We start from the raw sequence: 13,513 nt of genomic DNA, 5'->3' as shown, positions 1-13,513 counted from the left end.
TTTATGACAGCTGTCCTGCATGTTATTGGGGACACTTCATATTTCAAAAAAAGAACTATATGATCAATCAAAAATCTGTTTTTTTTGTTATAAAGACAACCGTTAAAACGGAAAATTCAAAAAAAGACAGTGTGACGCGCGCTTGCCTATCGAAATTCTTTCGTGTGATAATCTTGGCCGTATATGCAGCGTTGACGTTTGTCTACAGTTGTTTACAAGTTGTCGTACTGTACCCGAATAATCCTTCTGACCAGTCGGAAGTCGTCAGTAGCACGTTCGCTGTGATTCCCCCTCCCGTTGAGGAATATTCAGTCATGGGCAAAGCCGAGATCCACCAGGAGGAGCCTGCGTCCAAGTTGAATTCGTGCAGCAGCAGTGTTTTCAAAGTTCCGGCAGCCGTCACGAAGAAAGGTGGTCTGTCGGCCAGTTGGGGGGCTCGTAACCGGAAAGCCGGGTACGAAGGCTCCTGGAGAACTTGGAGGGTCACCACTACGTCAGCTCTCAGCAAGAGGATCCGGTGGTGTGAGTTGGGATTAATTGATAATAGCTCCTGGTGGATTAGATGTGGAATAGATTCCCTGTGGAAACAAAGGCTCTGATACGAGAGATGATTGGTGATGGGATACAGTCTTCGTCATCTTGGTTAATGTTTATCATAATATCGACGTAGCCTACCATGATAATATAAATTTTTAATAGTCAAATAATTACTATGAATTAAATTAGAAGGCGCTTTTTATTAATGCAGTCATATTCAAAGTGTGTGCTGCAAATAATATCCAAAATGCCCAACTACTAAATCATAGCAACTCTCTGGGGTGCTAAAAATGCCCCTTTTCACCTGGGCATATCTGTGTATTTCCCGTTTATTACAAATCTTTCTCACGTACATTTCTATAAATCCCTAACTCCATAACCCCCACTTCTGTCCTTCTAGAATCTAAATTATTTGTACAATGTTATGATGATGGTCTTTTACTTTGGCACTAGGGCCCGTGTTGACATATTGCTTATCATTATGCTCGATGCCCCAGCACTCACAGGTGTTTCTAAACACCAAATAATCAACCAAAATCAGAGATTTTCATCCTCTATTGGGTCATTTGCTCTGTTGGTCTATTTTTGGTTGGTTCTATCATCCACAATTTATTTGCCGCGTGCAACCTTTGAAAATGAATCTATAAAATAAAAGCGGCATATAACATTATGAAAACGAGTTGAGAATGTCATTATGAATATGAAAACGAGTTGAGAAGGTAAACAACAAAAAAAATTAACGCAGAGCCTTGAGTGCCTGAATGGATGTATTGAACATGTCAATAAAAGAAAACCTCGGAATTAGCGGTCTAATGCGGGTATCCGTATCCAGTTAAATAATAAACCGTAGTGAATGGTTCATACATACTGTAGAAGCGGAGCATCTCCGGAAATATTAGTAAAATAATATGTTTTGAAATACAGTCTGTTGTTGAGACTAGGAGGGGTGGCGAATCCAATAAACAAGCTCAACGAGATATTTTAAAGATCAAGACAGACTGTACAATTTATAAATTATAATTTTATATTATTTTTATAAATTTTCAATGTTAATTTTCGAGAATTAAAAATCAAATGACGAGATCCGAGTTTCCTCATATGCTCCGTTCAGATGCATGGCATTACCGTAGCCTTGTTTTCTCAGAATATGAGACCAGGTAAAATGTTTGTTACACGGCTTATAATTTAAATTAAAAAAATAATATTAATATTGCAGCCAACTTTTGAGGACTCTTTTTATGTCAGTATCGGTCTAATCCCTAAGGAGGGGTAGATTTGGTGTATGTTTCAGGCATGTCCAACACGTCGATTGCAAGATGGATTAGCCTAATCCAATCATAGGAATAAAATACTTATAACTTTGTATAGATGTTTGAATCCTGTTTCACGCGTGAATAGAGTAGTATTGCTGAAATTGGTCATATATGTCACATATACTCATTTAATTCTCAGCGCCTCAGCACAATGAATGTGTATTTATTTGATCTGTGTCCCGCAGGCGACGAGCTTCCATCGGAGGCGGCTGTTGCAGCCGCGCGGCGTCACTCGTCCCCCGGCGTGGGTGGGGAGGGCGATGCCGACGACGACGAGGGCAGCGGAGGCGGCGGCGGTGAGGGGGGAGGAGGCGGAGGGGGTGATGGGGACCCCACCTTGGTGAGGCGCTACTCGCGAGAAGAGTTGATGGACATGAGGGTGCTGCCTTTGTCCAGGAGACGGCCGGATTGTCTCCCGGAAATCTATAGCAGGTCAGTCTTTACACATTCTTTTTGCCATAACAGTTTTCATTTGCAACGGGATCATCGGACTTCTCAAACTGATCACAGTGTTTGGGATTCATGATCGATCAATAATTTAAAATTTCCTCAATCTCTTTGTGTTTTAATGTGTTTTTTTTCTTTTTCTGTCAGGTTGTCAATGTACTATACTTAATCATGTCAATGCAATAACACAATGAGAAATACAATATAAACAAATTATAAGCCAAGCCTGACAATACGTAGTATGTCGAGTTACATCAAATCGAAACGACATCAAGATGACTTACGTACATCAAAATATAATGACGCCTGCGTTGTCAGGATTCTTGCCATTCGATTTTCCGAATACATATTGTGGAGGTCCCTTCAAATGATGAGGAATATTTTGCAAAGCATGAAAAAGATATTTTGGACATTTGGATAACTTCATTAAATATTAATTGTGGAAATAATACTTTCACATACGAAATAATAATAAAAAATGACAGTGTTAACGTCATAGGGGCAATCTTTTTCTATTATTTTACATGAGGCATGTTCCTAAATTATAGATGCCAGCATAAAGTTTTAAAATGAGAATTTATATATTTTTTTCTTGGATGGGCTATAAAAATTTGTAAAAAGTTGGGCGGGCTATAAAAGTTGGGAATAAGAAATTATGGAGCTCAAATTTCATTAGCAGATTCCCAGGCCAACCGTCTGGCTCACTGTCTGCCACGATCGCCCCTGAATGTGAAGACATTTTTGAGTCGTTCCCTGGAGTCATGACCAAATTGGAACAATTCCTATTTTTCGTGTCAAAGATTACAGAGAATGTACGAAAATATCCGAATTAACCTTAAGCTTTCATGAGTGGCCGCACAAGCATGTCCTGTCTCGCGTTTGACATGACAACACAAGTTTGACGTTTACATAATGAAGGCTCCCTAACTTTAATCATTATTTTAACAGACAATATTAATACAAAAATAATACCCTAGTAAATGCAATCAGAAACTCGTTATTTGTCTAAATTTCATTTGTTGGTTTACTTATAGTTGTTTACACAAGCAACTGAGCGTATATTAGGAACCAAACAAATCAAGCGCCAACATGATTGAGTTGGTAGCCGAATCGTTCCGTGTGATTGCTATTTAAAGTCGACAATTGCTCACGACGATCATTGAATCTGTTGGTGTAATTAGGCCTTAACATTTCTTGATCGCGAACATACATTTCTGTTCTTTTACTTGATAAAGCTAAACATTTTAGCGAAACACGCATCGTAAGCAATTTTTATGTGGTGAATATCTAGTGATAAACTTGTTTTAATTAATACCCAATTTTCAATACTATATTTATCATTTCAAAGCTTTTTTATTTGACAGCGGTCACTTTAATTTCAATAAAATTATATGTCGATGCACATTCATTATTGACAGGTTCGTTATTTATTTAAAATCAGTAAAGTAAGTTGTATTTTGTGTTTTGTGTTATAGCGCCATCAGTATTTGGGATGTGAACAAGAAGCGTAGCGAGACCCCCAACGATGACGATCGCGGGGGACGAGACGGCCCCGGGGACAAGGTAATGTACACAGATTTATATATTGCACAGAAATTATATCTATGTATCTTTCTAAAGAATCATAATATCTTGTTTTATTCGTAAGATGCTCGATATGAAATATAGTGTCTCAAATCCCTACTCAGGGATTCATATGTGTTTCCTCTCAAAGTAGCATCGATGAATACTTTTTATTGTTTAAATATTCTCATTTTGGTTGAAGGATGATGGGTGTTTGTAATATGTGTCTCATGATCTGTTAACGCATGTCACACAACAATTAATTATACTTGCAATTAATATGAATTGAAGATTATTTATGTAGATTACGATTTCTCATATATGGTATGCTTCTGAAGTGTTTCTAAATCATGTATGAATTAAAGATATTAAAAATCGGTTCATTTACGCCCGCAGCGTCGATCTGGTGACCCGAGGGAGCGCATCCGCAAGGAGAGCGAAGGGATCGTGTTGTCACCGTGCCGCCGCAGCTTCAACTCTGGCTGCTTCGTGGGTACAGGCGGAGCGGGAGGGATGGGGGCGGGAGCGTCCGGCGGAGGGGGCAGACACCGAGCCGACAGCCCCGTCTACTCGCAGCAGGGCGACGGATCGCAGAAGTCCGATCTTGGTGAACATGATAGCTTATGTCAGACGTAGCCAACTATTTATTGTTGCAATCGAATTTTTGCAATTTAGTAATTAGTCATGGTATACTGATCTAATTTATCACATTAACACACAGATCACGAGCTTAACTTTCATCTTAACAAATTATAAAATCGTTGCAAAAATCCATCTGTGTGCAATAATAATTCCGGTTGTCCTTCATAGAATTTTAATTGAAATCAACGGCTTTGGAGGGATTTTTGTCAATTTGAAATAACGATTTTGAACGCTATATCTATGAATTTTATTCTTCTGTATTTGATCTTGTACTGGTTAAAACTTGCTGGTGTTATTATACAGTGAGGCCGCGATCTACCTGTTGGCCATACCTGGCATATATTATTACGAATGAAGCATTGACTGTCTTGACTACTAAACTTGTACTAAAATCATCTTCCGGTCACGAATGTTTGATAATACTGTGGATCAGTGATTCCCATGGTTTGTGCTATAAGATAAATAGGGTGTGAAAAAATACTAATCGATGCCTAATGTTTTTTCCTGATTTCACTAACCCACATACAATGGCCACTTCAAAATAATATATTATGTTTGATTATAGGGTCACGCGATTCGGTCCGTCGAATTGGGTCCGGTCGCATAATCGCTCGAGACATGGTCCCTTGGGAAAGAGGGGGTGATGCCGGAGGTGAATCCAACGCGACAACCGAGTATGCACCTTATCGACCGCCTCCCGTAGCCAGGGAAAGAGATGACAGGTAATTATCTACACAAATTAATCTTATATTCCTATGAGCACTAAATTATAGTTGTATATTATTCGGCGTGGACCAGATAACCTGGAGTGACTGGTGGTTTTGGGTAACCTCCGAGGAAGGCGAAGCAGAGGAAAACCACCGGCGTGCTGGAGTAATAAATTTACTGGGGCAGCCTTCACTCTGCTTTGAGAGAAGCAGGAGCCTGTGACGGGTGGAGAGTCTTAGGCCCGTTTCAGACGGGACACCGGTGTCGCGCTCGATATAATATAGGAGGCCTTTGTATTCGAATAAAGGGGCCTTTGTATTATGTTTAAGAACGCCCCAGAGCTAATGAGTCGACGCGTGTCCGGTACACTTCTCCGTCGGCCGCTACATTCTCAAGCCGCCGATACACTTGTTTTTATTACCGCAGCCAGTTTTATGTTCTAATTTATAACGCAAAATTATGAGTTGACTCATTAGCTCTGGGGCGTTCATAAACATAATACAAAGGCCTCCTATATTATATCGAGCGCAACACCGGTGTCCCGTCTGAAACGGGCCTTAGTCGCTCAGAAGATAACCGCATTTCTGGGTGGTCATGATCCTCAGCCAAGGATCAAGAAGAGAGTTAGGGAATGAAAACCCAAAATTATCCGCTATTTAAATAGAGCATTCTTGTCTCACTCGCCAGTCATCTTGCTTCTTCCTAAGTCATATCAGTATCCCGCAACTCAGCCACATACACTTTGTGGATGGTATTTCTCGAGATTTGCGATTTACCTTTACTGATTATTTCTTGAGCGTTCACAAGATGAGATTGCTCGATCACTATATCTAATATCAACCACATGTCTTGAAGAAAAGCAGGTCAAGTTAAGACTCTCATAAAGTATCCGTACCATGTTGCCGAGCCAGTTCCAATGTCACATCTTATATGACAAAAGGCTGAATGATTCTCTCCGCATGCCCCAGTATCTGCCACGAGCATCTGTTTTGAAGCTCGGCATGTAATTGCTTTTTAAATTGGGGCCTACGTTTCTAAACACAAGAGTTTTGAGTTTAATTGTCTATAACTCTGAGACTGACAGACAGCCAGTATTTAGCATCTAAAATATTACCTATATTTGTGTTTAGATATGAGAGACGATCGTTTGGAAGGGATTTGTACGGTGGACCTGCCGAAAAGAACCGAAACGACAGAGACCGCGACTTAGCCGACAGCCGATTTTCCGACCGAAGAGACAGGTATGGTATTAGTTACATTTTGCCAATGGACTACATTTCGCATTAGTTCACCATTCAATTTCTCTTGTCACTGGTAAATATGTTAAAATATTTTTCAATACTACATTACATCCACATACAAATTGATGAAAAAAAAAATTTTCATAAATTTCGATCTATAGTGATTTTCACCATTTCAAAGTGGATTTTCAATGTCCATTGGATTTCGAATTAATGAGGTTATAATATAAAAGATCGATTACAAGAACAAGCTGGCTTCTTAGGGTCAAAGAAACATATCTCAATTTTGAGTTATGTATGGTACTGGACATAAAATAACATTATACTGCAATGACAAAGAAAATTCAACAAATAAAATATAGTTCAATACGAAACTATTCGTGAAAACACTTTCTTGTTAATGTCATTGGAATATAAATATACTTCTGTTCAGGGTCTCCTGTGAAGTAGAGAAATACAAGATACGTTTCTTTGACCGTAAGAGATCGAAGTGTCAGTCTATTCCTACCTCAGTTTTATGTCCTTTCTATATCTGCTTGATAAGCTATGCGAATCTGCAACGGTGTACTTGCGTAGTATCGTCTTAAATTATATATTTTATTTTTTACAGAGATGATACTAGCCACAATCGGTATAATAACAGACGAAATAATCGGGTCCGACAGGGGTATGACAAAGATGAAGAACCCGAATGGTACGTATTTCTCACTCGCACTAGCATTGTAAAATATAAAATTGTTCGGAAATACAAGAGATCTTTTACAACTATAGTTCTCTTGGAGATAGATTTGAAACAAGTCTTCATTGTCATATGTTTCAATATTCGAAGATTAAATTGGCATTCACAATACACACGTGAATGCAACATTTTTGGTTGAAAAACATTTGCTCTTGCATTCATCACATTTCGAAGCACACGGCATCAATGTCTCTTGTGTGTAGTTCAAAAATTCGCCGCAACCACGCATGAAGTCCATACTATTTTACAGCGCGACAGTCACCTATCGGGTTAGTACAATAGTACAGATGATCGCCGCACAACTGCGGAGGCCTGTGAGAATAAAAATGTCAATGTTAATGGCGGTGATCCTAAAATGATATTTCAGGTTAAGAAAAGAAATATCCTTCAAACAATAATTGGAACACTACATTTGTATATTTCTAAGTGATCATGCTTTGTCGGGTGTACAATGATGTTTATCCGTTTTGACAGGAGGTCGCATCATGGCTTGTGTGCACAGGAAAGACTTCGTAAGAGGAATGGCTATGTTAATGTGGATTCAAATTTCAGTGTGCATTGCGCCTAAGATGGCACTTATTATACCTCACTATACGGCCGGTCATTCTACGGCTTTTCGCTATAACAACACTATTTAATCATGACATTATTTCAATTTACGGTCAAAAAAATTTTACGAACCTATTTTGGCCATAAAGTTAAGTATTAGGTATTGTATTACAAATTGATAGTTTCAATCCCAGTCTTAAAACACATGAGTGGTTGACTATAGAGTTTGGACTGAGAAAAACGAAGTGAACGTATGTGTATTGCAACACTTTTTTAGTGTGATATTTTCTATGGTGAAAGCATATTGTTTTAAATATGATGCAGATCCGCTGCTGTCTCTCTATTATTATGTATTTGAATGTGACAACATCTTCTAAAATGTCCTATTTGGACATACAATATTTTCACAACATAACGGTATGATGCAGATGGGTTTAAAATAATTTCAGTTAAAACTGGACTAACCCATCGATGTGTAAAGGTTCTATACCCATAGAAGAAGGCTTTCCTTTAACAGTGTCACGTAAGACTGTAATTATTTACAACAGCAAAGAAATAAACGATTTGATAATTCACAGGTTCAGCAGTGGGCCGACTTCCCAGCACGAAACGATCGAGCTCCGAGGGTTTGACGACCCCGCCCCCGCCCCCACGGCAGCCTCCACCACCACCAATACAAACTCAAACGTTAACACCGCCACCAACTCGCAAGCCCCCTCTCAACAACAGCCTCAGAATACTTCTAATAATTCGTCCTCTGGAGGAACCGGTGCAACCAATTCGAATGCAGAGGCCCGAGCCAGGCCCACGAGGAAATCTGCAGGCAGCGGGCGGACGCCGAGCGCGATGGCGGCTAACCAAGCCAAGGAACAACCTTCTGTGAGTGTCCATACCTCCACTCCGTACAGTAGGACTGAAAAGACATAGCATCTTAACTTTAGGTTGTGGCTACATAGTATTTTCCTCCGTTGTGTAAAAGCTCAGCATTTCACTTCAATAGCATAGTCCCAATTATCGACCTGTTAATCAAAAATCTGTATCGCACACAATTTTTTATTAAATTTTTCTTTGTGCAGAGGTTGGAAACTTTTGCGTGGACAAATTTTTCACATGACAGGAAAGACAAATCTGCAAATTGACACAAACTGCAGTGCCACCACTCAGGTCATGGATGGATTCCAAATCTATCCAATTACAATCAAGCTAGAAGCACCACAAATTGCGTCAATTTACTGTGAAGCCATGTCTTTAGTTCATTGATAATATGGTAAATTTTATTCAAATATTTTCATTGTTTTCAGAAAATAAAAGATAAATTTGAAGAGGAACATGATGATAAACGTTCCAGTTCACCCCTGTCAACCGACGCTAAGGTATAGTAAAATCAATATAAACTTGCTAATTAAGGAATTGTTGTCGTTTGTATCAGTAGACTAGAGGTCCATTTTTTGCTTCAATTACTTACGGGTAGGGTTAGGCTCCATTTTTATAGAAAGAAGGTTTTTGTCAACATTTTTAATTAATACCAATTATAATTCTAAACGTCATTGTTTGAAATTGAGAATATAATGATATTTTACATGCATTATACATACTTATAACCTTTACTAACAAATAAAATCGAATCGGCAAACTTTCCATTGGATTTTGTAATTGTGTTAAATCATTTTGCTTTTCCGTTTGCGTTTTCCATGATATATTATGTATTTTATTATCTCAATGACCATTTTTTCTTTATAATGGCAGATTATTTTTCATTGGCAATCTGTCGGAAATTGGAAATACTAATTTCAAGGCACACAACTATCATGTAAAGTCACGTTCCATTGTCTTAATACTATTTTATAATAAGAATCAATATTTTAATTTTAGCATTTTAACACCAGACGTTACGGTGATGACCAAGTTATTTGACAGCTTTGAAGAATTGCATATCGAATCATGCTTTATTATTTTCAGAATAACCTAAGAAATAGTGAGAACTCAAACAAGAATGCGGAGAATGGCGGAATTAACAGTGACGCACCTCTTGATTTCAACCTAGAAGAATTCCTCAAGCCCGACTCAATACCTGACTTATTATCGGTTGGTATATTACATATTCTATAGAATATATACTTTTTAAAACAGCGATTAAGATGTGACTTTTACCAAAATATGTTCAGAGGTATTTTTTAAATCCATATCATCAAATGTTTAACCATTGTTTAAAATGGATTTTAATTGAATATTTCTTTTGCTAATTAAGTTTCCCGAAAACATTCAAATGACCAATTTTTTTTTAGAATGGTGTTTCAGACGAAGGAGTGGGGGGCAGTAGCCGTTTTAGCCGATGGTTCAGGCGGGAGAGCCCCACACCGACCAGCAACATGACCGGCGGTGACTCCGCTCAGGACAAGGCAATCGGAGATCAACTTGCGAGTATCATGAACGGTAAGAAATACAGAATTATGTGTGTAATTGAAATTCAATATATAAATTGGAAGAATTAATTCTTTTTGTAATTGCTATGAAAAAAAAGTTTTGATTCCAATATTATACAATATTAACACTACATTCTTTGGATCAAAGAGTTAAGACTATGATGAGAGGGAGCCTCATTAGTATTTAAAGATTCAATATAGATTCGTCAGCCAGAACAATGTGAATATTTTGTAATTGTGTAGATTGGAATTGGAACTTGACGACTTGTTTATACATCAAACAATTACCGCCCTTTTGTTTATTGACTAAAATAAAAGATCGCCTACCAATCTGGTTGTATAACCCTGGCAACTGCAGGCGTGTCTGTAGACGTAATGCATATGAATGTATGCAATTAATTTCAATGATTGCCATGCATTTAAGTGAATGTGTTGTAAATTGGATTTTTATTTTTAATACGTAGTTGAAATTCAATTTTTAATATTTCAGACATCAATTGCGGGAAATCAGAATGTAAAACCGGGAATTAAATGTACTAAAATGTGACCGACTGTGCGGTTACGCGTCAAGCCTATAATGTTCTTCCCTGGTTCGAATCCCGGGTCTGGCAGATTCACATATTGTTTGTCAGTGTATGTTTGGACCCAGAGTATAAAGCAAGTGGCTAACATTCATTTCTTGTAAAAAACAAAAAGATTTGTTAATACAACCACCGCTTTGTGTAGACCCATTTGTTAAGAAGTTTGCAGAAACTACACGCATATAGCTGGAAAATGTGAATTCCGGGCATATTAAATCAGGGTACCCCTGTGTAAATTACATCAATAATATTTATTGCAATATTGAATGTTGTAATTAACGGATGACTACATTCAGTCGGTGGGCTGTGGTTTGTGGACTTGTGTCCTGGATAAAACTGACATAGATTTTTGTTTCGTCAATATTTCAGAGCTGGAGACGTCCATCTCCATCCCGACTAATGATTCCCAGCACCTGTTTGCCCCCATCTCCCCCGCTGCGAGCACTACGCCTGAGTCTAATATACTTCTGGAAATGCTAAGAAGAGGACAACAACAGTACAGCCAGCCTCAACAACAACAATTCCAACATACCAAACCCCCTAGTGGTAATACAACATTGATAATAATAATATTGCGCAATGAATTTTTATACTGATGACTATAAAAGATCTTTGACAAATATCTTTTATGATGAATATAAAATCTTTTACAGTCTATCTTCTCCGTGAGAGTAAAATTGCAATGTTCTAAGTGTTTATTTTTGACAAAACAAACCTATCAATGAAGCAGTATTCTAAGCTGCATCATTGTTACTTTTGTTTCTCCAAAAATAAACACTTAGAAACCTTATAGTTCTGCACTCGCGAGCTGATTCCACTTAATTGGGACACATCAGGGCCAGGGCATTTCGGCCCAATTAAACGGTTGCCCTTTACTTATTATATCGGCGCCGCAACAGACACCTGTGGCCGGTACATGGGAAAAACAATAATCGTGTAAAAAAATGTTTCAAGATAAAAAAAGGGGAAATACTTGTGAGATTATAACAATAGCACGCTTTAAAGACCACCAATCCATTTTTCATCAAGTAAAATAGCTCATTTCTATGCATTTTTTTCAATCTACTGAATTTTGATATTTTCATTTGACCACACTGTAAAACACTTTTTACCGCAGACTAATATTTGATAAAATGTAATGTCGTGCTATTGCCTTTTATAAAAGGTCTTTTAGAAAAGACAGGATTGCGATGTCTAACTGTTTATACTGCTTGCTTTGTTATGAAAGTTTGTCCGTGTCACCAATATTGAGTGCATAAATCCGTTTCAGATTCCCAAATGCCCGGCAAGATCCACAGCGTAGAGGAGCTAGAGGCGCGCATGCGGAATACCAACCACAACATACACCAACAGCAGCAGCAGCAATTGCAACAGCAGCAACAGCAACATTTGCAGCAGCAACAACAGCAGCAACAGATGCAACAGTTCCAGCAGTTGCAACAGCTGCAGCAAATCCAGCGAGCGCCGCAACAGATCCATCATCAGCCCCAGGTCGAGGAGGTCAACGCCTTCAAACGGATGGTATACTAATTCATTCTTAGTTTCCTAACTAAATTTAGTCACGGATCTAGGGCCGTCAAAACTTCAAAGTATCCATACTTTTTTTCATTGATTTAGCAATTTTTCGATCTTACACGGAACGCTTTTGCATTTTTTATAAAATAACAGAACCCCAACCGTGTCATATTATGAAAACCAAGTAGATTTGTCAACTCACTGAACCAGAAGCCTTTTCACATGTTAAGCATTTTATACGAACGTAATTTGGAAACGTGCTTTCATTTTATACTGTGAAACGCACTAGTTCAAAGAAACATCCACATAATTTTACATGGCGTTATAGTGAATTCACCCAAAATGGTTTATTTGTTCTCGTTGTGGTCTCATCCAGTTGTGTACTGGGTCTGGAGTATACTGCGACGACATTCCAACACTTCTTTCTCCAGGCAGTTTTCATCAATAGTTTAGAGTCACAGTTAAAAATAATTATGTCCCTGTTATTTTATCTGGTGTAAGAAAATGTATTGATCTCTAGCATCCCGTTGCTTCCATTGTTTTTATCTATCGATAATCATTATCACTCCTGTTATAAAATGTTCCATATCCATTGAAATATTAAAACATTTTAAAAAAGGGGGTTGGGATGTGAGAATTAGGAAGTTTAAAAACGACAACCGGGCACTATTTTATTTAGAACTACACTGGTATCCCCTCATATGACGTGTAAGTACTGAGCATAGTTTACATCGTGAACATCACTGTTCCGACTGTGTGCACAGAGGAGAGTTGCAACATTGCTGGCGTTTTTGATTTGTAGCCGTATTGCTGTCAAGACGATTTTGTGTGTGCTACCAGGCTTAGGTCAGTTTTCAACTGAACGCTATGGTCATGAATCCATAGCCCGAAAGAACCTGTCAACATACGATTGAAAGTTTTTGTAAATTAATTTTTGTAATGGGACCATGTCAGTCAATATAGTGATTTTAATTTTGACAGATGGAGCAAGTTGGTCATGCCGTGCCTGCCAGCAATGGACCAGTGTCCTCCAAATCCCAACCGATGAGCATCTTACAAGTAAATATGACAAATATTACTGTGCTTTTGACATATCAAAGTTTGCACTGCTACAGTGAAACCCCGATTTTACGTTATTGAACAGACTTACAAAAAAAACATAACCTAACCTAAATAAAAGGATATTGTAAAAAAAAATTAATTTATAAATTGGTTTAGAGCAGTGGTGCACAAGCTTTTTGAAAGAAGGGGCGAT

The 13,513-nt window shown here is 38.2% G+C and overlaps 1 protein-coding gene across 4 annotated transcripts in view; it reads left to right on the top strand.

Moving 5' to 3' along the window:
• Nucleotides 1-13,513, top strand: part of LOC147069386 (uncharacterized) — a 44,927-nt gene that overhangs the window by 11,356 nt on the left and 20,058 nt on the right. For all 4 annotated transcript variants that reach the window (XM_085950790.1, XM_085950789.1, XM_085950787.1 and 1 more), the window contains exons 2-14: nt 2,036-2,282; nt 3,773-3,860; nt 4,257-4,467; nt 5,068-5,224; nt 6,341-6,451; nt 7,062-7,145; nt 8,318-8,618; nt 9,041-9,112; nt 9,699-9,824; nt 10,025-10,172; nt 11,113-11,289; nt 12,014-12,264; nt 13,240-13,317. In XM_085950790.1, coding sequence (XP_085806916.1) covers nt 2,036-2,282; nt 3,773-3,860; nt 4,257-4,467; nt 5,068-5,224; nt 6,341-6,451; nt 7,062-7,145; nt 8,318-8,618; nt 9,041-9,112; nt 9,699-9,824; nt 10,025-10,172; nt 11,113-11,289; nt 12,014-12,264; nt 13,240-13,317 — 2,051 coding nt within the window. The remainder of the gene's footprint in view (nt 1-2,035; nt 2,283-3,772; nt 3,861-4,256; nt 4,468-5,067; nt 5,225-6,340; nt 6,452-7,061; nt 7,146-8,317; nt 8,619-9,040; nt 9,113-9,698; nt 9,825-10,024; nt 10,173-11,112; nt 11,290-12,013; nt 12,265-13,239; nt 13,318-13,513) is intronic.

The sequence above is a fragment of the Rhyacophila brunnea genome, unplaced genomic scaffold, assembly GCF_057557595.1.
Source record: "Rhyacophila brunnea isolate RB1 unplaced genomic scaffold, BYU_Rbru_1.0 scaffold_23, whole genome shotgun sequence".
NCBI classification, from domain to species: domain Eukaryota; kingdom Metazoa; phylum Arthropoda; class Insecta; order Trichoptera; family Rhyacophilidae; genus Rhyacophila; species Rhyacophila brunnea.
Note: the sequence above shows the minus strand (reverse complement) of the source record. Positions and strands in the feature narration are given on the sequence as shown.